The sequence below is a fragment of the Empidonax traillii genome, unplaced genomic scaffold (assembly GCF_003031625.1).
Source record: "Empidonax traillii isolate 1590-97213 ecotype Southwest subspecies unplaced genomic scaffold, ASM303162v1 scaffold426:size1138770, whole genome shotgun sequence".
Taxonomy (NCBI): domain Eukaryota; kingdom Metazoa; phylum Chordata; class Aves; order Passeriformes; family Tyrannidae; genus Empidonax; species Empidonax traillii.
In genome coordinates, this window is record NW_020955619.1 from 947,769 (window position 1) to 975,583 (window position 27,815).

Consider the following 27,815-nt stretch of genomic DNA (forward strand, 5'->3'; position numbering starts at 1 on the left):
AACTGCACCTTGAAATCAGTCCTGTCACAGCACAAGGAGCTGATACAGAACTGTGACAAAGATGGGAGTCACCCCAGCACTTTTGTCAACTAGAGAAACCTTTTCCAAGATCTTTACAGAAGCAGCAGTCAAATAAACCCAGATTATTTCACACACAGAAAGGGTTTTAGCATTTTATAGTAATACTGTAAACAAAAGATTAGGTCAAAATATTGTACAGACAGAATGACACTGATAAATACAAGGTTTTAAAAAAGGCAAAAAAGCTTTTCCTTTGCAGCATTTTGTAAAGGAAGAGCAAGTTTGTTTACAGGGGAACAAGAGGAGATCTAGTAATAAAAGCAAAAAAACACCTTTGTTGTTTCAGGTGCTATAAACTTTGTGACTGCAGTGCTGTGTGCTGGGAGGGTTAATGAACGTGCTGCTCGTGGGTTCCCCCGCTGGGTTTGAACCCCTCTGATTTCAGCATAGCTGGAGCAAGGGCTGGCAGTTACCAAAGTGTCCCTTGGGTTTGGATCAAAGGCAGGTTTAAATAAGAGATAAATGACACTGTAACTCAGTGTCACCCTGCTTTGGAAAGCAGGTAAGATATGTTAAGAGAACAGCACACAACGGAGTCCTGAGAGACTGAAAAAGACCAGCTGCTGCCTTTCAGTGATTCCAATTTAAGAAGTTCCTAGAAGATTCTTACTATTTAATTGCCAGGAGCATGATTTTGAAGGGGGTTTCACAAAGGTCTTTTGCAGTTCTAATCTCAGCCTCCCTGTGTTCCCATGAGAGATGCTTCTGGGAGTCAGAAGGGCAGAAAGAAAATAAAACCCCACAGTGAAGAACATTAATTTACGGAGTTGTCATCTCCTCTCTCCATTCCTTCCTTCCTCAGACTCTGGAAGCCAGTTACAGCATCAGGAATCCAGCAGTGTTATGGCACTTGTGTTTGGATATCCATGCAAACACACCATAATTTAAAAAGGAACCACCCTCTGCTGCAGTTCCTGGGCAGTAACAACACACTTCCAAATGGGGGACAGGCAGAGCAAAAACTAGTGATTTCCTCTCCCGCCTGAAATTCAGATTCCCGAAATGTCTCATTTTTGAAATTATGGACTGACACACTTTTGTGAACTGTTAAAAACAAAGAAACCTGGAGCACACGTGGCCACTGGGGACCACCCTTGGGCCAGGCAGCCTGGCAGGGGTTACTCAGTAAGTTGTCAAATTCTGAAGGAGTTGCATAAAAAACTTTGGAGCTAAAAGAAATGTTTTCACATTTGGATATGTTGAGGTACAGAGGTTATATACCATGGCAGACAAAGCTGCTTTTGCACTGGCACTCTTCTAACTTCCTTTTTTTTGTTAATTAGCACAGAAACCTTTAGTGAAATTGGATGTGGAGTTACTGAATAAGGCTGCTGCAAACAAGACGGTGCCTTGAAGATAAGGGGGAAAATTCTGTAGGAAACTTAAGAATGAATTACTAACTCAGAAACAAAGGATAATATTTAAACCACTAATGCCCTAAAAGTAACATCAAACATATATATTAATGGCATAGTGACAACTAAAAGAAATAACTATTAAGTTTCAAATTCCTTCCAAAACAGATAAAGTGACAAAGACCTTGTAGAGTTACACGTAACAAGCTCGGATGCCCACAACTACTATTGGTTTAGCAGACTAAAAACATATTGCACAACAGTTGATATGGGAAGAGAGAATATTCGGCTTGTACCCCGTTACCAGAGCGACAAACCTCCTTCCTGCTGGTTGGCAGTGAGGGTCCCGGAGCCTTCGGAGCCTCATCCAGCGGGATCCTGGCAGGTGAGGCTCCAGGATGGACGGAGCGAGGCGGACACTGCCCTCCCATCCGTGCAGGTGGTTCCAGAGGAGTCCCACAAGCAGGACCTGAAAGCAGAACGTGGCCCCAACGAAACATCTACAAGAGCTCAAGACAGCGCTGGGACGTGGTATTGGCTCGACAGCTATTTGCAACATGCTATTATCCATAACTACACTGGCAACACAGGCACAAAATAAGGCAGTGGGTTAAATTAATCATAAGATGGTTAGAAAACATGCAAAAATAATACTGAGTTTAAAAAAAAAAAAAAAAAGTTTCTTGCCCCTTTAAGTTTTTCCTCATAAAAATCCGAATAGTCCCACACCTAGGTGTCGAAATCCAACCTTTAAAAAAAACAAGCCTAAAAAGCCCCGAGTGACTCAGTTGTTGTTCTCTTTGGTTGTGATGGTGACGAGCTGCTTGGCAGCCTTGGCGATGTCGTAGGCGCACTGGATGACCTGCTGTGTGACCAGCTGGATGTCCGTGCTGGGGCTGCTCTCCACGGGAAGGGCCTTCCTGCACTCCGACTGCAGCCGGTAGGCACTGGAGGTCAGCAGGCGCAAGGACGTCCTCACCAGCTCCGACTTGGGCTTCTGGGGAGGGAAAGCAGAAGCTGAACTAGGCAGAACAACAAACCCTTTTCAGCAGCTGGGAGTGCTCACAAGGGCTCTTTGACGGGGGACATCTGCTGCCAGGTCCTGCCCTTCTGCACAGGCCTCTCGGCGCGGCAGGAGACGCAGTTTCTGCTCTCTCGTCTCAGGGAGGTTTCAAGCCCCTGCCAGGCGGTGCACAGGGAATGCTGCTTCACTCTCCCGTAGGAAGTTACTCATACACATTTTCTGGCGCCTGTTTCCTGCTCCCAGCCCATGTCCCGGCTGGCAGGAGGGGACAGCGTGTCCAGGACGATCAGTGCAGACGGGCACAAACAGCCTTAGATCTTTGCTGGCAGTTTTAGAAAGGTAGGTAAGGCTTTACAAGAACTCAGTCATGGAGATGTCACTCCCTAAATTTGCTGCGAACAAACAGATCGCTTTGGTGGATGGGTAACAGATCTAAACATGCCTGTAAGTAAGAAATCTAGGCACCAGCACTCAGATAGAAAAGGAGGTGATGAGTGATGAAATTCCCATATAACCCCACAACTCTTCAAGCTCGATCCAAGTAGCCTCCAGTTTTGGAGGAACTCAGTGCAATTCTTAGGAATTTTAAGTTCAAGAGTGCAATTAAAGGCCTGGATTTGCACTTCAGCCCTTCCCAGTTGCCATGTTAATAAATGCAGAGATGCAAGGTGTAGAACTCTTCATAATTTCTCCCTTCCTTTGGCTTTTGGCTTTTATTCTGAAAGGAAATCTAAACACAGGGAATGAGGCCAAAACCATTTTGACATTGGCTGGTACTTACTTTTGGGAACAGAGCTGCCATTTCTGTTACTGCCACATGTATTCTCTCGGAGCATGGTATATAGCTGCAAAAAGATGCACTGGGTTATTCATTATGGAGAGACTCTCCTGCTTCCAGTTCACTAGTCAGTGGCTATTACTCTAAAAACAACTGTGTAACTTCAGAAAAAGCAAGAGCTTAACCAACACTGCAAAATTAGTTCTTAAATTTTCATTGTTCTTCAGAGTTGGTTTGGGGGAATAACTGTTTGCACCTGTTAGACCAACTGTTGTTGGGAAAGTCTCCATTTGTATGCAAGTATGGAAATGTGAACATTACAGAATTACAGACTGGTTTGGGTTGAAAGGGACCTGAAAGCCCATCCAGTTCCATCCCCTGCCATGGGCAGGGACACCTTCCATTATCCCAGGTTGCTCCAAGCCCTGTCCAACCTGGCCTTGGACACTTCCAGGGATGGGGCAGCCACAGGTTCTCTGGGCAGCCTGTGCCAGGGCCTCACCACCCTCACAGGGAAGAATTTCCTCTGTATATCTCACCTAAATTTCCCCCTTGTCCTGTCACTGCAGTTCCTGGTGAACAGTCCCTCTCCAGCTCTCCTGGAGCCCCTTCAGACCCTGGAAGGTGCTCTGAGGTCTCCGCACAACCCTCTCTTCTCCAGGCTGAACAGCCCCAACTCTCCCAGCCTGTCTCCATAGGGAAGCTGCTCCAGTCCTCTTACTCACCTCATGGCCTTCTCTAGACTTGCTGCAATGGTTCATTAACTGCATATTAATTCATACTCACATTTCTTAGGCTCCCTCCCCCCTCCAACTGTTCAGATGCTGGAGTTCATCTCCAAACTGTACAGAAAGTGGCTCAGCTCACTGTTTGGTGGGTTACTGCTGGGTGCAGGACACCCACGCCAACCAAACTGGTTCAAGTCAGTCAGGCACAACGTTAAGTGACATTCTGCAGCTTGCAAATATTTAAACAAAATGTGGTGATACAGAGGTGCTTGGGGGGGAAAAAAAAAAAGCAAATTTTTTTGCAGTCTTGACAACCAAAAGCAGATAAAAAAAATAAAAATAATTTTGTATGTGGGACCTGAGTAAATTTATTTCCATTCCTGTGTCAGTTCATGACCAGCTGAAGCCAGGAATGCAGCACCATGCATTTCCCCTTTCTCATTTCCCAAATGGAAAGGCCAGACCCCTACTGAGATGGGCCGAGCCCAATTTCCCATATGGAATTCCAACCTGACTTTTTGGGTGAAGTTTAACTAAAGGTAAAACATCACATGAAGGCAATTTTAGAACACCAAGATGCCTTCTCGGATTAATTAATACACAGTAAACAAACAACACACAAATCTCACACAGCAGTTTACACACACATGCATCCTCAAACTACCAACTGCTTTCACCACGTGTGAGTTTGAGGCTAAATATTCCATAATTCTGGTGACTTAGCTCATAAAGCAAAGACAGGTTCCATTAGTCCTCATAGGTTTCACTTCTGATTTATACACCAAACGAAAATTGGTCTGTTCAAAATACATCTTAAAACTATTTACTACTTATGGTAAATAGTGAAGTGTTAGTGTGCTCTGTCACAAGCCTAATTTCAAAAGACTTGTTTTTATGCTTCAAAGACTCAGTTTTAGCATAAGAATAGTTCACATGATTCAGTCTTAAACATGAGAATCTCAAAAATCACTAAGTAAGAGCATTCAAGAAAACTCTTCAGCATTTGTAGGTTATGGTAGGTCAGTGCCCTTTCAAGCAAAAAGAGCCCCAAAACCCACTCCCCACTCGTTATTTATTCAGTCATCTTGCAACACCAAAGGTGCAAAAATCAGTCACTTGCAAATGCACTGAGAGAAGCAACACACTGGGGTCATTTTGGCAATGCAGGAAAATTGCTGTAAAAGGAGTATATCCATGTGTCTCAAATCACATGAGTCCTTCCAAACTAAAAGTGGAGAGAGGTCTTCCAAGTGTACCATAGTTCCCATTCCGCTGCTGAGTTAATGATTAATCTGCTCCCTGAACAGCCACACTGACCAGCACCCCACCTCATAAAAGGGAAATTTGATGATTAAATCTCTTGCTGACAAGGCAGAGAAAGCCCTCAGAGTAACCTGAATGAAAGACCCAGGTTAATGATGTGTTTTATTGTATGTTCTCTAGGTCAGCTGCAGTGTCCTGGAGAAATGGCTTTAGTTTATCACCTAAACACTCGCTGTGAGCTCGTGAAATACTCTGACGTGTGTTGGGTTTACACACATGGCAGTGAGGCATCACGAAGATATTCAAGTAGTGACAGCTTGGAAAAAGAATCCATCATTACCAGTAACTTGTGTTCAACTCCTCCTCTAATCCTGACCATTTGTCAGCTGGGGTTTGAACCTGAGAAATTCTTTTAAAGAGCGTCTCACTTAAATGTCAGTTTTATGTGAGGCACTTATAAACAGTATTTTAGTCAGGTTGGAAGATCCTATATAAACACGTATTTTTTTCACTGATTTGAGATACAAATGATCTCATCCGACCCCCAGCTGTACAAACACTCAGCTGTCAGGTGTGAATGTTCCACACTGGGGATGTGAAACTCCTGCTACTTTTTGCAATGGTGCACAGAAGCAGCAACCACATGTTGTGCTGTTAGTTCATAAAATCACAGAATGGTTTGGGTTGGAAGGGAACATAAAACCTCAAAGATTTCTTCCTAAAGGAAGGAATTGTTCCCTGTGAGGGTGGGGAGGCCCTGGCACAGGTTTCCCAGAGAACCTGTGGCTGCCCCATCCCTGGAAGTGTCCAAGGCCAAGTTGGACGGGGCTTGGAGCAACCTGGGATAGTGGAAGGTGCCCTTGCCCACGGCAGGGGCTGGAATGGGATGGTCTCTAAGGTCCCTCCCAAATCCAACCATTCTGTGATTCTATGGTTCTATGATCATCCAATTCCAACCAAGTTGTTGTAATTTAATTTATCTCAAAGGACAATAAATGTAACAGAGAGAGGAGAATCCTTTACACCAGAGCCATCTCCAGTTCAGGCTGTGATTATGTTCCCCACCAAATCAACACTGGGTGCTGTCACTGCAGGTGCTGTCCCAGGTCTGCAGGTCCCTGATCACCCAGAGCATTTCATGCATCGCCCTCCATGACCCCCGAGCAGACGGAGCGGGAGGGAAAGAGACAGCAGAGAGAAAGAGAAAGGACACTGTGCCTGGGAGGCAGGGACAGAGGCCAGAGTACCAGGAGGCAGGGCTGGGCTGCTGCATGGTCAGAGGCTGCAGGGGAGCTCTCTCAGCCCAGGGGAGCCGCGTGCCGGAGCAGCCGAGGCTGTGTCTGAGCTGGAGTGTGCCCACATGCTCCAAGGGTCTGCTTGGAGCATGGGAAAAGGGGTGGGAAGAGAGCGAGGAAAGAAAGGAAGAAGGTGTTTCATTAATAGATGATACTCTTGCATCATTTTTTTACTCTCCAATTACCTACACAGCACATGATTTCTCCCTACAGCGTTCCCACCACCAGCTTGGAGGATGTATTATTACACCCCCAGTATCTCATTTTGGTAAGGAAGCATTCCCCTGTGTTAAGGATGCCAGGGAATAGGAAAACAAAGAACAGCAGCTTCACAGTTCAGTGTTTTGCAAGATGACACTCATCTAAGTACAGGGAAACACCCCACTCCATACATGGTACAAGAAAACAAAAATGAACGTAACAGGCTGTTTAAACATCTGATCAGTTTAACAGTGAAAGCCAGGTGTGTTCTATTGTTTCTTTCAATGATTTTTTTAAAAATTCAAGTACTGTAAACTGTGATATACACAAAAACTAAACTCATTTAAAGCTTCTCTTACTGTTGCTTCTCTGTGAGAAACAAGTAACAAGGGACTGCAGTGGAAAAGGTTCTGGCCAAGGGCACTGAGCTCAGCACAAGCCCGTTAGAACTCACCATTCAGCGTGAGGGGGAGAGGCCGCCCTGGCCTTTCTAAAAATAGAAAAGTACAAGGAGGAAAAAACACAGAACCAAAGTGGCCCCATTGTTGTGCACTTCTCTGAGCGAGGCAGGAAGTGAGAGCTCAACCCAAACCGCTGCTGCTCCTCACAGGCACAGAGGGCAGAGGGCACAGGGGCCGGAGCAGAGTAGGGACCCGCCTACCTGCAGGGTCTGACTTCCTGGAGACCAAAGTGTTCCAGCCCTAAAATGCACTAACACCTGGGCATATGTAATTCTTATTTACAGCCTTCTAGACGAGCTGTGCGGGAGCACCACCTGATGATCAGCAAGGGCAGTATCACTTCTACTCACGCACAGCTACGCTGGATATTAATTGTTCAGGTGGATCTGAAGTTCCCTGAGGGAGCAGAAGCTGCTGCGCCCTGACATCCTGAGTCAGTGTCCTGCTTACTCAGCTGTGTCTAAACTCAGCAGTTCACAATACTTTTCTTTGGTACATTATCTGTACTAACACCTCAGGAGAAAGGCAATTTTCTCCCTCCTTTGCAATTTTCTCCTGAAACAAGCCTTGGTGTAAGTATCAAATTTGTGTGGGGTGTCCTACCCACGGACACAGAGGTATGAAGATCCAAGAGGAACTTGCAGCAAGTCCTCTGTAACACATCTGATTTTTATCTAACCCAACTCTTATTTTGCAGCAGGACTGCACAAGTTAAGGGCAGCTGCCAGGGCAGGGCAGGGCAGGACAGGCAGAACTGCAGCCAGAACATACTTGCAAGGAGGCTGGTCACTCGTTCTCACTCATCCTGTGGTGCAGGGACTAGGACACCAGGAAACACCAGACCTACCTGTTTTATAGGTGTGAAATGGAGCGGCTGTACTTTTCACCTTCTTGTGTACAGGTGAAAATACCAGAAGAGTTTTTCCAGCACTCACCCCTTACCTGTCATGCTTGTTCTCCTGTGCCGCTCGCAGCAGCTCCTGAATGTTCTTGGTGATCTGCTCAGTTTTCCGAATCACATCTTCTGTACTGGGCAAACTGGAGCTGGGGGCTGGGTCTGTGTCCTCAGGGATGGATCCCTCCCCCTGCCAGACAACACTCCGCTGTCGGCCCTTCCTGCCAGACCTGCAGGGGAATGAGTCAGAGGTCAGCCTGGGGACATACCTGGCTGGGGGCACACGTGGAGCCGGGTGACAGCCCAGTGTCATAGCACCTACCCTGGCTCCTCCAGCTCCACAGGGGTGGTGGGGTTGTCATAGTCACTCTCGGACACGCTGCTCTGCTTCTCCAACTTTGAGGCCTGCAAGGAACACACATTGATTTCAGCCTGTGCAGGGAAGAGCAGCCCTGGGCTGTGCCAGTGCTGTTCCCGTGTACATGGGCTTGCTCTCAGCACAACAGCTCCTGCACCAGCCGCTGCCCCAGAGCCTGCTTTGACCCCTCACGCCATGCCAGGTTCCTGCTGCAGCTTGTACCTGAGGTCTGGGCACTGCCAGCACAGCACAGCCCCCCAAACTGAGTGCCAGGAACCCAGCAGGGCAGGACAGACAGACACAGCTCCTTCCCCTGCCAGTGAAACTGCCCTGAGTGCACACAGGGAGAATCCCATCAGGAGGAGAGACCAAATGGAGAATGCAGGACCATGAAACAGGAGCCTGAACAGTGAGCAGGAGCCCACTGGAGAGGGGGAGAACCCCAGGGAGAAAGAGGCCAGACCAAGAACAGGAGGCCCACGGCAGAGCAGAGGCCAGAGGCCAGAGCCCACGTGGGAGGCTGAACACAGAGTGGAAACCAAACCCAGCGTGGGAAGCTGAAACAAGAACTGAGGCCCCACACAGGGCGTGAGGCTGAACCAAATGAGGGAGGCCATGACAAAGCAGAGGCCAAATCAAGCACTGGGATCTGACACCAGAGCAGAGGCTGGCCCTGGGAAGCCCACTGAGAAATGGAAGACCAAAATGACGGTTGAAGACATGGCAATGGGAAAGCCAAAATAAAGACAGGAGACAGATGGTGGCTGGAGGCCAAACTGTGGGTGGAAAACCAAGAGGCACAGAATGGAAGAGACTTGGAGCCCATTACAGTTTGGAGGCTGACACAAGAACACTTAAGGTCCACTGCAGACTAAAGCCCAAAATGGTGTGGGGAGCCAAAACGTGAGGAATTGAGCCCACTGAAGGCTTGATACTGACACAAGGCTGGGAGGCCAAATAAGTGAGAGATGTGGCCCAGAGCAGAGCACAGGATGTAACAAGGGTGGGATATTCAACGCTCAGGAGTAGATAGCTATGGGAGAATGGTGTCAAAAGGAGGGCAGGGCAAATTTCAAAGTAGAAGCTGAAATGGGAGCAGGAGAGAGGTAGGGAAGCAGAGACTGGACACTGGACAGATCACTGTGGGCCCATTGCAAAGTGGGAGACTAATCCCAGAGAGAAGATGGAATGAAGAATGGGATACCAAAATGAGCTTGGAGGCCAAATCTGCAGCCAGGCCCCAGGATCACCACACATCCACCTACTGTAGTCTTTTAAAGACTGCACAGCCCATCAGACGTGGCCACTGCAGCTTGTCCCTTTGCAAACAAGTCACACCAGACATGTCACTCTGCATAGAGGTCAGCAGCTCAGGGTACTCTACAGACCCTGCTGAACAACCATTCTTGGGGCTCTACAGAAACCCTGAAGTCATGAGGAGGGAATCTCAAGCGTTGGACTGCAAGGGACACCTCCAACTTGTATCTCTGATCCACACACTTAGGAATCTGCTTACGAAATAATACTTCTACCTCAAGAACAGAGCAAAAATGTGACCAAGAACTGGTTTTCATTGGCTCGGATCCAGTAGGTTTGTTAAGCGCTCATCCAATGCAAAACCCAGCAATTCTTACTGAAGTACCTGGAGTATGGACCCTTTGAAGTTACTTCGCACAGAAAAAAACAGCATTTTTTGAACACTCCCTAGAACAGCTGGTAAAGATCAACTGTAAAAGTGACACATGTTTTGAAGATAAGAAACTATAATATGTAGGGTCTGACCTTTCCTTCCCCTCTCCCAGATGTAGAGACAACAACACCAATAGTGCAGAGCTCTATTATATGGTCAGAAAAACAAGCCACAACAATGAATCACAAAGAATAAAATAATATGGGAATCACTAATACAGACTCAGCATAGAATAAAAAAAAACCACAAATCCTCAGTAAGTTTCTAGTACCACACTGCTATGAGCTGGAGCCAAATCCAGATTTCCTTTTGATCAAGCAGGATATTCCCTTGAATATCCCTCCCTACTTGCAAACCTAATATTTTCTGCATCGATATGTCCAAACACTGTACAGTCAAAATAAAATGGGGACAAGAAGAAATTAAAAAGAAGGCTCTGTGTCCTGGCAGGGAAAGGTCAGAGTATGGCCATTCAACATCTAAGCCCCCAAACTTGTTATCCATAAGACAAACAGTCAGTCAGGCCCATCTGGATTGGTGCAAGGTGCAGCCCCCAAGGAAAGCAGTTTTGAAGCTGGGCCTCATGCAGTGCTTTTAGTCAGCAGGGAGAGTCCTACATCGGCTTAGAAATACCAGCGAGCGCCTGGAAAATCACTGTCCAAGCAGCAACCAACTTGTCTTCTGGCTGCTGTGCAGCTGAACAAGTGATCTGAGAATGGTGCGTGGTGTTAAACGCCAGAGATTGTGAAGTTAGAGAGAGGCAAGTGCCCACAGTGTGTGGCAGAAGGAATGAAGGGATGAGTTCTGCTCCATGCAGAAGGCCAGGCAGCGGGAGAGGGGGAAGAGAGAGGCATCTGGCTCTGGGGAGATGTCACCTCCTCCAGGGAAAAGGTGGGCAGGTACTTAACCCTTCGTGTGCTCTCATCCCTTGACCAGGAAAGCGTGGAGGGGAAGGAAGGTAGAGATGAAGAGGAGGTCACAAACGCACTCCTCCCGATCTAAAAATGGGAAAGAGAAAAACACTCGGGAAAAACCACAAACAAAACACAAATAAACTCTTAACTGAAATAAAGGAACATTCTTAAAACCATGGAGATGACAAAGCAAGAATGATTTTGAGAGTTCGGCTCAGCCTGAGTGGACTTAATTCTTTCAAAATCCAATCGATTTCACCCTAATATTGACATTCCAGAGGTGCCAAATTCCATGGAGAACAAAATATATTCACCACAATGCCAAATTAACTAACTCCACATAACAAATCAATGTTCAAACCAAGTGACCAAAGGACCTATACAGGGCACTGTCATGTTTTGCAAACACTATCACACACAAATGAATTTTGGCATTTCTTGCTGCCAGAACTGCCTGTGTATCAACAGGCCAATACAATTCAAAATGATCCAGATGTCATAGTTTAAATTAATTTAATTGGAGGCAGGGAAAAACCCAGTAGACAAATTTCTGCACTGATTCCCTGGTGCATTCAATTGTCTTTTTGGAATGTGCATGGAACATTTGCCCTCCCTCATGCCATAACTTCAAAATATATTTTAAAAGTCTTAATCAAGTAACTGGAAGGACATACAAGACAGCGTTATCAAGAGGGAAAGATACTGTAACAAATCCACAAATTTTAAATATGTGTCTAAAAAATACTGTCAAGTGTTCCTGCCCATGGAGAGATCTAAAAAGATACAACAAAAAATTAACTATACTAGTTAATTAAATGCACTCATTAATTAAATGTACTGGTGTGTGTTGGGTCACTTATGCAAAGTGTGAACACCTCAGGACAAAATTCATTTAGTAATAGGGAGCTCCCTCTCCACTATTTGCACATCACACAGGAAAATACTAAACCAGAAGAATCTGAATGACAGATCTAAACCATCTCCATCCTCCAGTTCCAAACTCAGAAACTAGTGGTCTGGGGAAATTCAGCTCCAATTTTATTTTTTCAAGGTGGTTCTGCAGTTCCACAAATTGGCACCTGCCTGTGTATCTGAAGAAATCCATGAATTTTACCTGCTTTCTTGGAATACTATTTTCCCCCCTTTCTGGTTTTCAAACAGTCACATATTGATATTTGGCATATATATTGTGGTTAAAAAAACAACAGCTGAGCAGAAGCCAAAAGCTCCAGTTTACATGTTCCAGAACTGCTACAGCTTCTACTTTTCAAACCATCAGGGTCCTGCAGACATGTTAATACAGCAAACATCAACAATTCTCACAGATCTTATTCCCTCTTGTTTTTTTCCCCTCTGAGGCAGAGCTGAGCAGCGTCGGTGAACGAGCAGAGCTGGAAGAGCCAGGAAAGCTGAACATGAGAAGAAATGCAGAAGCAGCAGCAGTTTTACTCACGTGTGGAGGGAAGGGCTGCAGCCTTGGGCTGTTTTCCTCTGGGTAGGTGACCTCCCCCATGGGCAGGTAGGGCTTCTGCCCCGAGCCAGTCTCGTACATGGACATGGGCCTGCTGCCCCGGGCCGACGGGCGCCGCTTTAAGGAGGAATTGGTGGTGGGGTCTGGGTACTCAGAACCACTTTGGACCTGATAGATATTGGTTGTGGCCTGTCTTCTGAGGTTGGTATTTTCACTCTGTAGCGTTTGAAGCTGAAAGAAATGTTTAGCAGTGTTTGTTTCCTAACAGCAAGTGCCAAGAGCAAACTGCCCATGCAACACACGCCTGTCAGCTTTACTACCAAATCCAGTTCCGGGTAGCTGGGAGGTTATTTCTTTTTCAAAATCTACTTGACTCGCTTGGTATAAGCACAGAAACCTCTGTGTTCCAGATGTGGAAATATTTAGGTGCTGATTTCCAGCACTGCAAGTTAAGTTAGATCTTAACATTGGGTGCTGTAGTTCAAAACACACGATCCATTCCTTCCAGTCTGCCGTACTGACACAGGAATCGTGGGATACAATGAGGTTGTGAGGGAAAGGACTGATAACACAACAGTTTTCCAAGCAAAGTGACCCCTTTCAGCAGCCAATACAAGAACTTAGTAGACTTTAACATAAGGCCCATGAAATGTGACAGTGCCAGAACTGCAGCACAGACACTAGAGGCAGCACAAAGGAACTCGAGCTTGCTCTGCAAAAGCAAGAAAATTTAGCTTATGAAAATTAAGCATCAGCTACTGCTTTCTAAGAAGCCAAGAAGAAAGCATTTTAAAGCATTTATTACTTGACTGATAGTAAAAATGCACCAATTCTGTTTTATTTGGTGGAGTTACTCGGAGTAAGTTTGCTATATTAACACATCAGAAAGATTCAGTAAAGAAAACTGCAGCACAGCAACGGTCTCCCCTCTGCTACACCACATAAATATACTGAAGCCTCATTAATTCATAGGCTCTGAAGATATTTTTTTAACCTAAATACACTATATCTGCTTAAAGATACTCAATATAAGTGGAAAGTTAATTCAGTTGATGCAAGAGAAATGTTCAAACAGTACAAGCTGTTAAAAGACCAAGGAAACACCATGAGATCCCCCAGTATTCACCATTCCAGCAGATCTGAACACAACAGAAGAGAATGTTGGCCCTTAATAAACAAGGATATTCCAACCTGCTGAATTAGCCTGGCCTCAGGTACAAAGAGCTGAACAGTCCCACCACCCTCCAAAGCATCACCCTCTGCCCAGAAACAGCAGGTTCACCTGCACAAGCCCAGCCTGAACAACTTTCTCTGTGTGTCACTCTTGCAGAATTTTAATTATTTGAAAAACAGGATTTTTAACACTAATGAAAGGGATTAATCTGAGGAAGCAGCCAGTCCTTTCTAGCTACCATGTCAGGCAGGAGATTGAACTCAGTACAGATATAAATTCTCCTTAACACCACAAAAACCTCTATTTGCAAAGCACACAACAAATTGTTGATTTGTTTATGTAAGGAATTAGAGGTCTGGCTTCCAAAATGAGATTTTTGATCCTTTAATTCAGGATTTTAGCAAAAATGCTCAGTTTTCTGTTCATATCAGACCATCTATGCAAAGTAACTCATACTGTAAATGAGACACCTCTACTGTATCATTGTCCAAACAAACCCACAGTGCAGGTTTAAGGCAGGAATTGAGTTTACCACTATATCCTGTGAGTGCTATTTCCCCATAGATTCAAACACAGACAAACAAATAAATCTTGGCCTCCTGGTATACAAGGACTTTATACTGTGCTGACACATTGCAGAGTATTTTGTACTGCCAAACTAGGTTGGATTTTAATTTCTCTTCATTCCAGTTAGGCTTAATAACATGGAAAAAACCCCAACATATTTACTGGGAAAGTTGGAAGTGCATTATATAGATGGCACTTACTTCCTCATTTTTTAAAGACAATAAACACATACAAGACTTGCAAAAAAAGTGACTTGTTTTGTCACTTGGAAAACTCACGTCAAAGTTTTGACGTAAGTCAAATCATCATCATGGTTTGTTGAGTCAGATAAGTATCAGTTCCACTAAAAACAACATTCAAAGCATGTGTTGCACAAAAATATTTATAGTGCCATATCTGACCCCAGAGCAGCTCTTTAAAATGAGTTTTCTCACTATCCCAATATTGGGTTATTGAGGGGTTACAGTATTGTGCCTGTTACCTTTTTCTGCATGATCCTCAGCTCATCACTCAGGTTGATGTTCACTTTCATTAACTGCTGAATCTTCACCTCAGAAGCCACCAAAGCGTTTTTAACTTGCATATATTCCTGGGCTGTCACTGGTCCATCTGACAAGTCTGAATCCAGGCTCTAGGAACAGGAACAGAAAAATACTCAAACCATTGAGGAAGAAGGAAATAAAACAATGACATTTCTACAGCTTTTCATGTATTTACTTCAAAAGAATCACAATTCAATCTAAGTTAAATGAATAAGATCCATTAATTAGCACCATTTTAGTCCACTATAAAAGAAATCTGCTGTCAATCAACCCTTAGCTCCTCTAAGAATATTTGTCTCAGCATTTCAGTGAAAAAACACTCTTTTTGTAAGGATTTTTTTAAATGCAATAAAGAACTGGAAAGTCATAAAAGACAGACTGCTAAATATCCAGTGTGCATATCACCAGGGAAAAATAAAGCAGAATTAATAGGTCTACTGTCCCCTTTTCACCATTCTGCATTATTTTCAGGAATGGTTTAAACGACTTGTTCACATTGGTCTCCTGTAAATATTTCTTCAGTAGGAAGCAATAACTTCATGAAATACTATGGAATCACCGATTGAGGGTGTCTTGGTACATGCAATTATTTCATCTCTGCAATCTGGTCTCTATCTTATCTCCAGACACACACATTACTTTTCTAGAGAAATTTTTTTTTTTTAAATAAAAATTCCTCAAGTCACAACACCTAATCTTATTAGCAAATTCACAGACTGAGGCATGATTATGAAATTAATTAGAAAATTAATTTAAAAATCCATTTTCTAACATTTATGCAAGTTAAATCCCTTCACAAGGAGAAGGATTGACTGCAGATTCCCTTTATGAATAACATTTAGGGTGTGTATCACTATTTCAAGCCTACCTTCTGTCTGTTTGACTTAGCTGCATTTGTTTCCAGATCAGTGTCCTCATCTGAAGCAACACTGTCATAATCAGGCTGGTCGTTATCCTGACTCTCACTGCTGTGCTGATTGCTGATTGATTTGAGTATCAGTTCCACATTTTCTGCAGATCAACACATTAAAAAACACACAAGGGAGTTTGGAGAAGAAATAGAAGTGCACACTTAAAAAAAATTAATTTAGATCCACCTAAGAGGTATGAATTACCACTGTTCAAAACTAGTTTGATGGTTTTGCCTTTTCATTTCCTCTAAGTGTTTAGGCAAATAAAATAAGTGGTAAGAATCACGCTTTAACAGCTCAATAAAATTCACACATATTAAATAAACCCAACAGACTATACTGGATAAATGAATGTCAGCATTCAAATGGAAAAATATAGGGAAAAATTAAAAGCTAGAAAAGATTTTTTTGTGTTTTCTCTCCAGAGGGAGAACTAGTGCTCCAATGTTATTTCATACCATCATGGCTAGAACTGTGGCTCTGTCTTTGTTGTTAATGCGAGTATTTGTAATCTTTGCTATCTGTCATGCTCAAGAAATACAGAAAAGAAACATTTTTATTAGGTGAATTAGCAATAAGATCTAAATTACAGCCAAGTCCCGCAGGTAGGGAGCAGTCAGAAATTCCAACATCTAAACCCCTGCCATTATCCCAGCTGCCAGCCAAAACAAGTATCACTCTTGCACTGTTCAGGAGTATTCCAGAAAATATTATCAAATTATTACGAAAATCACAGCCATGACAAAAGAATGTTCCTAAATGGCACATATCCCCCATGATTTGTGTTACAAATAGCAACTTTACTGGACTAATCTTCTGTATCTGGGCATTATTTTGGTGGCCTGTTGTCAGTAGTCTGATATGCACGAGTTAGTTTCTATTTATAAAAACAATCTCTCTCTCTCTCTCTCCATTGACACAGCACTGCTGAAAGGGTTCTGGGAGTGACTGAACTACTGAGGATCTGCCTTCAGAGGAGCTGACAACTCACCTTTGGAACCAGTGAGAGGATTCCCCTGTTGTCTTCGTTTGGCATCACTTAAAATATCTATGACCAGTGTAGCAAACTCATGGGCATTAAATCGAGCCAGTTTCTGTCTTCCCTAAATTACAGAATAATGCAGAGGAAAAAAAAGTACATCCTGTATTAGATGAACTGCAGAGTTCCCAGAAAAACTAAGACTATACACTTAAAATGAGTCAACTATTCAATTACCTTTATTGCAAAAACTGTGATTTAAAAGGTAAATGGAAATTATTTTAACTTCTTTCCAAGTAGATGTAACTCTTCTACAAAATGAAATACAGTAAAGCAATATTCCTTAGGCCTACTAAATTATCTGGCCTATTAGGTTATTTTTACAGTATTAAGAAGATTTCATACCTGATTCCTGGTTGAGGAATATTCAGGATTTACGGGAAGAAAAGGGACCACTGTGGTCTCCGTCACAAGTGTGCTGTGATTCTGAGTTGCAAGCCAAACTGCTCCAGAGGGAAAAAACAAAAACAGGGAATAACCTTCCTGTATTATTTGACAGCATTTCTTGTCAAAGAATAAAAGACTCCAATTTCAAACACAAACACAATCAATTCAAAGGAAGGCTTTTTCCCCAGAGAGTTCCCTACTCTGTGAAAAACACAGGATTTTTCGAATTAACATCCCCTTCACACAATGCAAGACAAAGAAACTCCCATCAGCAGTAATTACTGAATACAGAAGCATTTCAACAGAACATGTGGCTGGATTAGTATCCTTTTTGTAATGTAACAATTCAGATTTATTTTATTTCATTCCAGAAAGCCTCACTCACCTGCATCTGTTTCCCTCCTGTCAACTTCATCGTACACATCCATGGCAAGTTCTTCAAATAAGTGGTTGCTTAGCTAAGGGTGGAAGAGAATAATTACAGCTTGAAAATAAATTAAACCCAGTAATATCTGTGTCACAGAGAAAATGTAAGAGCACAACTCTGCTCTCTTTTCTTCAGCCTATATAATTCATAGAAATGCTCCTTTCTCAGCCTGCCCAGTGAGGTAAATCCATGGAGCAGACTTGGATGATCACCCAATTTCTGGGTACAGAGACAACAATTCTGCTCTACACTTCTTTACTGGTTAATGGATTTTTCTCTTCTATCTCACCACAAAAAGACCTCGTGTGTTTGGGTGAAGCAGAGCCACCGTGGAAATGAAGTATCAAACACCACTGTAGATTTGGGCATAACTGAACAGTGAAGGCCCACAAAATATTTGTGTTTCCAACTGTTCCTGCAGTGGGTGGTTCAAGAGATCCTTGCGCTAAGAAGCCTGAAAGGTGAAGTGAGAAGTTTGCCATGTCTAGAAAAGGAGTTTTACTTACAGACTGAAGCTTCTTCTTAGCTGCTTTTGCCAGTTCTGATACATCCAGACTGCTATGAAAACAAGATGTGATCATTACATCTACAGCATGTCAGGGCTTAAACACAAATTCTGTGTTCCAGTAACTCAGTGAGTAAAATGTCACTTTTATTGAGACCCCTTAACATTTTAGTATTTTTAGTATCACTTGTAACACACTGATGTTACTAATATAGTGTCACGATTAGCATATTTGTAAGCTTTCAAACACAACAATCTTAAATTTAAAACAAAAGAATCACAAAAATCCTTTGGAATATGAATACCCACAAGTTTTTACCCATATAATTTTAATTTTACTAAAGCTCTTCATAGAAATTTTGCAAGCAGTAGGTTGGACAGTAGTTTACTTACAGCCGTCTTATTTCCAATTGCACAGCGAGAAAAGAGAAACAGGGACTTGTAATTAATACTTGATTTGTTTGGTACAAATATTATTTCATTGATTCACAGTCAAAACTTAAGAACACTCAGATGATCAAAAGTATAAATATTTCCAGAGGAAAACACAACTTTCTTGTAAATATTACTTTCAAAAATCAGGAAACGACCTCAATTGTTCCTTAAATTATTACACAATCTGTTTCTTAGGAATTCCCATGTGTGTTCCTGTAATAGAATTGTCTCACCTTCCCCCTGCATTTTAACAAATACAGCAAACTTCTATAATTTTCTGATTTTGTTTGTATGACAATATTCTTTCTAGGAAAGAAAAAGCTTGCAAAATTAATAAAGGCACACATAAAAAGCTGGAATGGCAACAAGCTTAAAAGGCGCTTTAAAAAGATAATTAAATTTAATCATTAGGGGGTTTTTTATTTTGATGTTTTCAGACATTCCACGGAATCAGCAACTTACCTGTCTGCCATCTGAGGTATAACAAAGTGCTGCCCATTTTTGTGCTCTAGAGTTGAAAACAAATTGCACTTTATTAGGTTGGTACTGGTCTATCATTTTCAAGAATATAAGCAAAAGGCAAACACAGAATAATTTATCTTGCATGCAATTACCCAATTTCCAATTACAGAGAGTTAGCAAGTCTTAAAAGCAGGCTCCTACAACAGTTTCCTGGTGTTATCAAAGATTCCATTTAAGGTTTATTATCTGTATTAAAATTCTATTAAAAAAAGAATATTAAGTTCTAAAATAGGTGACTTTATGGCACCTAATGGCTAAAAACTTGTAAGTGTGCTTGTGTTCAAAAGGAACCCATTTAATTAACACTCCCCTGCTTTTGCATTTCAATTGCAAGAAACTACTTGGAAGAGTTTCTACAGTTTATATATAGAACATGCATTTGTGGCAAAAGAGAAAGGAGCTTAATTTTAAATCTAGGTATCTTTAAAACCTTGCAGTTTTAACTGAAATTTAAATGCATCATCACTCATCTTGCATCTTATACTTTCTTTGGTTCTTCCTGTGTAACTTATAGAGAATATAAATATTAGAATATCTGAAATGGATATAAAAAGTGAATTAACACTGACACAAACATCATACACCACAGGCTGAACTACCCTATAACTAAACAGACAGACCTCAGAGTGCAGCTCCTTGTGCTTACCTGGTTTCCTGCCACAGAGATAAAAAGCCAACCTGTCTGTGAGCTCGTACTGGATCTCCACCAGCCGCTCTGCCAGCTCATGGTGCCCCCCTTGTCTGGGTCACACACAGAGGGGACATCAGTCAGTCATTGAGACACACAGAATCAAAAATGGTCAGAGAATTTGATTTAGAACAACCCAGCACAGACCCACAACCTGGTTCCACCCCATGTGCTCTGACCCATCTGTGCAGTTCAGCCCTTTCCCACAGCAGTTCCTGAGTCAATCCACACCCCTGGAGCCTACTCAGCTGGCTGAGCTGGCAAAAACTCTTCTCCTCAGATCCCTTTTCTGAGAGCTGCTAGACTGGCACAGCTCAGCCTGTGTCACTGAAATCACAACTGTCTCAAGCACCCAGAACACGGGCTATGAAATGATGAAAATGCCTGTTTATATTCTTTATGCCTCCACTCTTTCTAGAAAAAGTATAATTAGCATTTAACATTCAGATTATTCTCAGGACAGAAATGTATCTAAGCAGGTTCCTCATGTGATTTATGAATATCAGGTAATACATGTCAGAGCTTCTACCTTGCATAGTCAACCGGAGTTTTTCCATTGGAATCTTGCGTGCCAGGATCAGCACCATAAACCGTCAACAGTTCTGCCTGCAAAGTCTGTCCCGCCTTAGCAGCAACGTGGAGAGGGGTGTTTCCTTTCTCCTACAAGGGATGAAGGTAAGTATCTGCTTAATCAACAGGCCTGAGTAGAAGATTGAGCTATAATTGATTGTTTATCAAAACAATGAAAAAAGTGTTCCTACGGGATGAAAGAAGTTGGCTTGAGCTCCTAAGGAGAGCAGTCGCAAACAGGTCTCCAGGTTCCCTGTCCTCACACTGGAATGGAGTTGCTGGAAAAGAAGCAGGATTATATTTAATACAGCAGCAACAACTGTGAATCACCATTTGCTATTCAGTAATCCTTTCAGGAAACGGTGTTCAAAGAGTTCTTCTCCAATTAACCTAAATTAATGCCTCTCAGTCATCACCTCCAGTATCCATATGTATTACCAAAAAAAAAAAGTGGCTTCAAGGTGAAGTTAAGCTCTATTTATTTATGCAATAGTGCAGAAAAACTGCAGTAGTTGAATCAAAAGCAGCTAACTGAAGTGAGTCAGGTTTGCTGTGCTGTCCCTGCAGGTGCCCCCCTCACCTTGCTGAGGTCTTTGGCAGTGACACTGTCGTCCTCCCGGCACGGCAGGCGATGGACAAACGCTAACATCTGATACTTAGCTCTAATGAACTCGGCTTTGTTGGGACTGCAAACAGAAACCCAGGCAACAGAAGGGAAAGGAAAGAAATATTAGTGCTTTCATAGTAATACAGATGCTCCAGAAAAAAGGAAAATCCACAAGTGAAGATGGAATCAGATCCTTGCCAGTGGCAAAGTCAGACGTGGAAAAATACTTTCACTAAAAAACAACCCAGCGCAGATTGTCTGACTATGCAAAGTTCTGTTAAAAATATCAAAGTATTTGCAGACCATGGCATGTGGTGTGTATTTCTTAAAAGAAAATTATGCCCACTACAGATCTATACTTGCTATACGCAGTTATTTACATTTTAAAATGAAGCACTGTAATCAGTGACAGAAATCTCCCAATTTTTGCTTAATTCCTCAGCCAAACTCAGTTTAGTTGGCAGCATTCACAAAACTGAAGCACCTGGCATGAGAATTAAAAGTCTTTTGATTCAAAGACTATTCACTATTAAAAGTGAGAGGTCAGGAAACAATAGTTCAGGGAATTCAAGCAATGAATTTTTGCAATAAATTAAAAAAAATTAATCCTTGGAAAGTAAAGAAAAAATAATAACAGGTAAGCAAATAACTAGTTTAGTCTTGTTCTCCTCTAGCAACAAAACACACACAGGTTCCCATGGATTCTTTGCTGCTCTGTCACTGCCGAATAAAATAATTACAGCTCTATAAAATAACAATTCTGCCATTTCCCACTTACTGCACTTTGTCCTGCGGGCTGGCCTTGCGCCGTCCACTCATGACAGAGGCAGGGTCCAGCAAAGAGTGTTCCCAGATGGAATTAGCACCATTGTTGTACAGCGTTTCCACCATCTGAAACCCAGGATACACACACAGGCATCGACATTGCGCTGCTGGCTGCACTAATCAAATATCTGTAATTATTTCCAATCAGACATCAAGCCAAGAGATTCCCATTTTGTGTGCCAGCATCCAGAACCTCCTGGGATATCAGAACTGGGCACATGCTGAGGAGGTTATGATGTGGAATGTAGTGAGAAGCCCCTTAAAATTCCCTGCTCTTCCCAACAGCAGCTCTACTGAAATTCTTGCCATATATTGAAAATTTAAGCTGATGCAGATCTGTTGCACAGGTGTGAAAGAAAAGCTGAGGTGACCTTCCAAAGCAAAGGTATCAAATTAAAAAGGCAGAGACCATTCTGTTTTCAGTGGTCTGGTGGTATTAGTGGCCCATCATAGGAAACGAGAAACAAAAGGAGACTAACTTAGAAAATGAAAGATTAAGAGGACCAGCCCCTCCTAAACAACAGTTTAGTGATATAAAAAAAATATCAATATATCCAAAGGATACATTAAGGATATTTTAACACAGGAAAACAGTTTTCCTTCCTACCTGCAGCAGCGTTGGAGGCCACGGCGTGTGTTTGAGGTGCCTCACTTGGGAGATGTGGCGGCCCAGGCTCCGGTGGACACTGCAGCACTCGTCACAGATCAGAATTCCCCTGTTTATGGATGCCCAGCAAGGATCTGGAAAAGAGCACATTAATTACAACACAGGAGGCAACACGACCTTATATTTCAAACACAGACTCTAAAAAGAGGAGCTCTGCCTTCTTCTCTGCTTGGCCACTGTGTGAGCCTGTAAATGCTACAGCCAGGGGCTCTGGGTGCTGGGAAAATGGGAAACACCAGCCCTTGAACTCCTGGGGCATGTGGGAGTCCCAGGACAGCGAGGAGATACACTGAGGAAACTTGGGAAAAACCCCACTGCTTGAAGTTCTTCCGATGAAAATAGTTTCCTTTCCAAGCATAACAGGACACTGCATTTATCACCGCCTTGAAGTGCTTTACTTGGTATTTCATGTAGTCCCCACATTCCTAACAACAGCACCTACCTATTCTTTGGAAAAACTCTAGTTGGTTTATTTTGGGGAAAAAAACCCACCACAAACCTGTCACAAAAATCTTTATGGCTTTTTTAAAAACATTCAGTCCATACACACAAAGTGGGAACAGCAGTCAGGCTTCTTCCCCTACTACTCACTCTTCACTTCTATATTATTACAATGTTCCTTCAACTTTCACTTTAAATAATAAAAACACTCGAGAGTGTCATAATCAAAGAAAAAAAGGTACATACGTGTCAAGTCAAAGGCTCAGTAAAATCCCAAACTGTCAAGCAAAATAACTTCATCTCTCGTTAGATCCAAACCGAATCATCTTACAAGCAACACAGAAAGACAACTGAGGGGAGGTGAAGTAGTAAATAATACATATGAGCAATTACGGAGCTTCAAACATCAGAAGGCATAAAATCGAGCAGGAATGGTACATCAGGCTGAAACAATAAATGCCCAACAGGACACCAAACAGGTCCCTTGGCTGCTCGGAGCTCAGTCTCCAGAAGAAACTCCAATTTCTGCCTGTGTCACATGAAATTCAACGTGCCAGAACTCTGCAGGAACGGGCAACTGAGCAGCCAGACAGAGCTCCTGACCTAGCACATCGCAGGAGAACAAAAAAGGAAATCAAGGAATTCTCTTTTATTTTGGAAAGGTCTTAATATCAAATGCAGAGATGAGTCTGGGGCCAAATAGGCGAGTACAACGTGAGCCTGGTATCTGATGAGAGGCCTTCTGAGTGCTGTCAGAACACATCTGAGCAATGGTGCATCAGGGAAAAGGCTTCTCTGACCCATGCAACAAACTGGCTGAATCCTTGAACATGAGATCTGATCACAGCTGTGGTTTCTGAGCAGAGCTGATGTTTTCTGTGCTGAAGGCAATGCAGGCAAACCTGTTTGGACCCCGGGCCACGAGGGACGGGAGCACCTATTCACCCACGATAACCATCACAGCCCAGAGTCCAATTAAAGCAGATGATTTAAGGAAAACCCTAACTTAATTTCAAAACAAAATTAATAACAAGCATTACAATCTCCTTGTTAAATCATTCCATTATTTTAACAGCTTTCACTTCCAAGAAGGAAAAAAAACATCAATGAAGTGAGAGGTATCTGTTGTAACCTAAAGACTCAAACTGAGGCAGCCTTCCAGATTAATGAGCCTGGTCCCTTCTTGTTAGAGCCCAGCTCATCACACATAGATCAGATCCTTCCCTTTCCCGTTCCTGTCACTGCTCCCAGGCTGCTCCTGAGCATCACTCACTGCACAACCAACAGTCAGCACTGGGGGTTTTCTTTACATCCACCCCAAAACTCAACTCAGCTGGCCCCAAACAACAGCAAATCACCCCGATAAATTCAGCCACTGTTTCTTTGGTCATTTCATAGCAGAAAAAGACTCTGCTGAAGAATAAAAGCCAAGGCCTTGCTTGTAATTTCAGCTTGTACACTGTACCTATGGGAAATCACATCGCTGAAAGGGTTTGTATTTAGGTAGAGTCTGTCAAAAACGGGCACTGCTGGAAATGTGGACAGTGGGATGCAAATAAATGCAATAAAAGGAAAACAAAAGGAAAGACAACAGATGGATTCAGCAAGGAAACTGAGCAGCTGGGCACACTGGGCCAAGAGAAGGCTCTTTGCTCCTGCAAAGGCTCCAGGAGCCCAAAGGACACAGAGCAGAATGGGTTTAGTACCTTGTATAGTGGAGAACATTGATCAAAAAGAGGGAAGTAAAGCACTGCAACACCGCTTCCTGCATCTGTGGCCCCTCACTTCAATCCATACCCAGCTTAGCACCATTTACTCATTCCAAAGAACAGATGGGGATGGAAAAGGGAGAAGGAATGTGGTATTAGGCAGGCTGAAGAAGCAGGAAGTGCTCTTAGTTTATGGGAAAATGGATATTTCAGGTTTAAATTTATTGGAATGAAGCATCTGTGCTGGAATTTGAGTAATTTTTAAGAGAGATCCAGTAACGGATTTGATCAGAATATGCTTAAGCCAGTACCAAAATACACAGAATCCCAGGATCATTTAGGTTGGAAAAGATGTCCCAGACCATCGAGTCCACGTTATGACCGATCTCCAGCTTGTCAACCAGCCCAGAGAACCGAGTGCCACATTCAGTTGTTCCTTGGACACCTCCGGGGATGGGGACTCTACCACTTCTCCAGGCAGCCCCTTCCAATGCCTGATAACCCTTTCCATGAAGAAATTCCTCCTCATCTCTAACCTGAACCTCCACTAGCACAGCTTGAGGCCATTTCCTCTCATCCTGTCCCTTGTTCCCTGGGAGCAGAGCCCGACACCCCCTGGCTTCACCCTCCTGTCAGAGAATTGCAGAGAGCCAGAACGTCCCCCCTGAGCCTCCTTTTCTCCAGGGTGAGACCCCCAGCTCCCTCAGCCATTCCTGGTGTTCCAGACCCTTCCCCAGCTCAGTTCCCTTCCAGCCCCTCAATGCCTCTCCTGCCGCAAGGGGCCAGAACCAGACACAGCAGTCACGGTGCCTCAGCACAGAGGGACGATTCCTGCCCTGGTCCTGCTGCCCACACTGGTTTTGAGACAGAAGACATGAGGGGAGAGGCTGCAGAGCCTGGGCCGAGCACTTTCAGGAACCTGCAGGGTGATTCAAAACAGGAAGCGCGAGATGAAGACAAGCCCAGCCGCGGGTCTGAGTGAACTCCTGCCTGGGATAGGAAGTGCACCAGAAGGGCTCCGGTAAGATCAGCTCGTGTAAAAGAAACCTCTCCACATTCTGTCACAGAAACAAAGGGAGTATTGAGGAAGTCCCAGGGGAAGCACTAATTAATGCAGGTGTCAGGCACACCCGACCTGGTGCAGCTCCCAGGGCTCCTGACACAGCCCACACGCAGCCCCCCAGCATCCCCCGACAAACTTCTCTGCTTAAGGGAAAGAAACAGTTTATTTTATTTAAGAAAGGATTAAATTAAGGTTTCCTTACATCCATGGATCAGCCAGCAGATTTGTAGTAAATAAATAAATAAATACCAGACAATGCTGTCATGTCACGACATGACACAATAAAGGGATGGGTTTCAGGATTGTCCCAACAGTGATTCTGAAAACCTGACGAGCTTAAGGAACACAAACAGTCCCACAGCTTTATCTGACTGAGAACACCCTGATGTTTAAAAGCATAGATAGGCTCCCTTGTGTGATAGGGACAAGTGCCTGCGTGAGAGATGCCAGATCTATTTACTGCAGAAACAGAACTGGTATCTGTGAAGACACAAGTAGAGTCACAGAATCCCAGACTGGTTTGGGGTGGAAGGGACCTGAAAGCTCATCCAGTCCCACTCCCTGACATAGGCAGGGACACCTTCCACCAGACCAGGTTGCTCCAAGCTCCGTCCAACCTGGCCTTGGACACTTCCAGGGAAGGGGCAGCCACAGCTTGGGCAACCTGTGCCAGGGCCTTCCCACCCTCACAGGGGAGAATTTCTTCTCTAAGAAGACTGGGATTTTTACTATTCTATTTTTTTTAAACATAAGTCCCATTTAATACAAGTTGTTCTTCCCTCTCCCACATCCTATCTTCTCACCGTTCAAACATCAACTACATTACAGTGTTTTAATTCACTTCAGTACATACATAATTAATTAATTATATTGGAAAAACCACGACAGAACACAAACAGCAGAAACTAGAGAGAAGGAAAGACAACCTGATAAAAAAAAAATTAACCAGGACAGTTTTAGATGTAAGAGCAGCAGAACTACAGATGGTCAGGAGATGGAACTGCCTTTCTGAAGACAAGATCTGTCTCCATAAGCTCCAAACCAATCTGCAGTGATAGACGTGTCAACACACGGCAGATGCTGCTCTGAGCCTGCCCGACCCGCGTCTGTCAGAGCCCTCAGCACCACTTTCCTTGGCAGTCCGGGACACCAACACCCAGCCCCGGCCATGGCACAGGGCTCAGCTTAACCCACTCCCGACCCTGGAACACGGGAAGGGCGGAATGGCCCCAACCTCTACCCCGCTCCCACCCCCCCAACTCCCCAGGACAGACCCGTCCCTCCCAGCGACACACTCCCAACCTGTCAGCCGCGTCTGGGAGGGGTATTTCTGCCAGCCCTCATCCCTGCCGAGCTGGGGAGCCCCAGGTGTCCCCCTGCTCAGCCGGATACCCACAGGACCTTCCCGGGGCTCTACCCCCTCAGCCCCCTGGGAGGTGCCGGCGGCACCCGGGCGCTCCAACACGCAATTTACCCCCACCCTGGAGTGACCAGGACCAGGCTGGACGGAACTGGGAGCGACCCGCTCCGAGAGGAAGGCGTCCCAGCCCGTGGCAGCGGGTGGGACGGGGGGAGCTCGGAGGTCCCTTCCCACCCAACCCACCGCGGCCCCTTCACGGGGGAGGTGACACCCCGGCCCCGGGAGGGGCGGTGCCGCGGGGGCGGCGCGGTGCTCACCCTGCGCGCTGCAGTCGGCGCACACCTCGCTGCTCCTCAGGCGCTTCGCCATCGCGGCCCCGCCGGGACCGGCAGCGGCAGCGGGGCCGGTAACGGGCCCCGCCAGCCCCGCGCCGGCACCGCGCATGCGCACCGCCTCACCCGGCGCCGCGCCGCCGGCGCTCGGCGCCCCGCGCCGCCATCTTTACTCCTGGCAACCTGCAATACCAGCCCCTCGCAGGGACCTGCCTCGTACCGAGCGCTATCTCAGCGCGGCAGTGCCGAGCGCTCTCGCCGCGCCCTCCCGGCGGGAGGGTGGGAGAGACGGCGCTTTGGGAGCCTGGCGGAAGAGGCTGCTCCCTGGCAAGCCCTGCCCTCACCCGCAAGACCTGCCCTTACCCGCCATGGCGGGCGGGTGGGCGAAACCAACGCCGAGGGGAGGTGGGGGGGATGGCAGCTAGCGCAGAGCGCCGTGTCCGCCCCAACGCCGCGGTACCCCCGCCCCCCCCCGCGCGGGGAGCGGTGGGACAGCTGCGGGCGGGACGTTCCATCCTCCAGCCCGCGGA

At 44.7% G+C, this 27,815-nt stretch overlaps 1 protein-coding gene across 9 annotated transcripts; it reads right to left on the reverse strand.

The window, feature by feature from the left end:
• Positions 1 to 159: 159 nt before the first annotated feature.
• GIT2 (GIT ArfGAP 2) lies at positions 160 to 27,384 on the reverse strand. Of its 9 annotated transcripts, XM_027894354.1 has the most exons (22): positions 27,271 to 27,384; positions 22,321 to 22,454; positions 21,667 to 21,779; positions 20,862 to 20,967; positions 20,473 to 20,559; positions 20,241 to 20,371; positions 19,670 to 19,764; positions 18,964 to 19,009; positions 18,460 to 18,465; positions 18,068 to 18,119; positions 17,520 to 17,592; positions 17,093 to 17,190; positions 16,700 to 16,811; positions 15,666 to 15,808; positions 14,737 to 14,886; positions 12,497 to 12,745; positions 11,038 to 11,127; positions 8,404 to 8,486; positions 8,129 to 8,311; positions 3,242 to 3,305; positions 2,185 to 2,433; positions 160 to 1,905 (listed from the first exon to the last, which is right to left on the reverse strand). In XM_027894354.1, the coding sequence occupies exons 1-21, from the start codon at positions 27,320 to 27,322 to the stop codon at positions 2,221 to 2,223; spliced, it is 2,280 nt and encodes a 759-aa protein (XP_027750155.1). In that variant the 5' UTR covers positions 27,323 to 27,384; the 3' UTR covers positions 160 to 1,905; positions 2,185 to 2,220. The 9 variants fall into 9 exon arrangements, with proteins under 9 accessions (XP_027750155.1, XP_027750156.1, XP_027750154.1 ...); XM_027894355.1 differs by having other exon boundaries at positions 160 to 2,433; positions 18,068 to 18,116; XM_027894353.1 differs by having other exon boundaries at positions 160 to 2,433.
• Between the last annotated feature and the right edge of the window lie 431 nt (positions 27,385 to 27,815).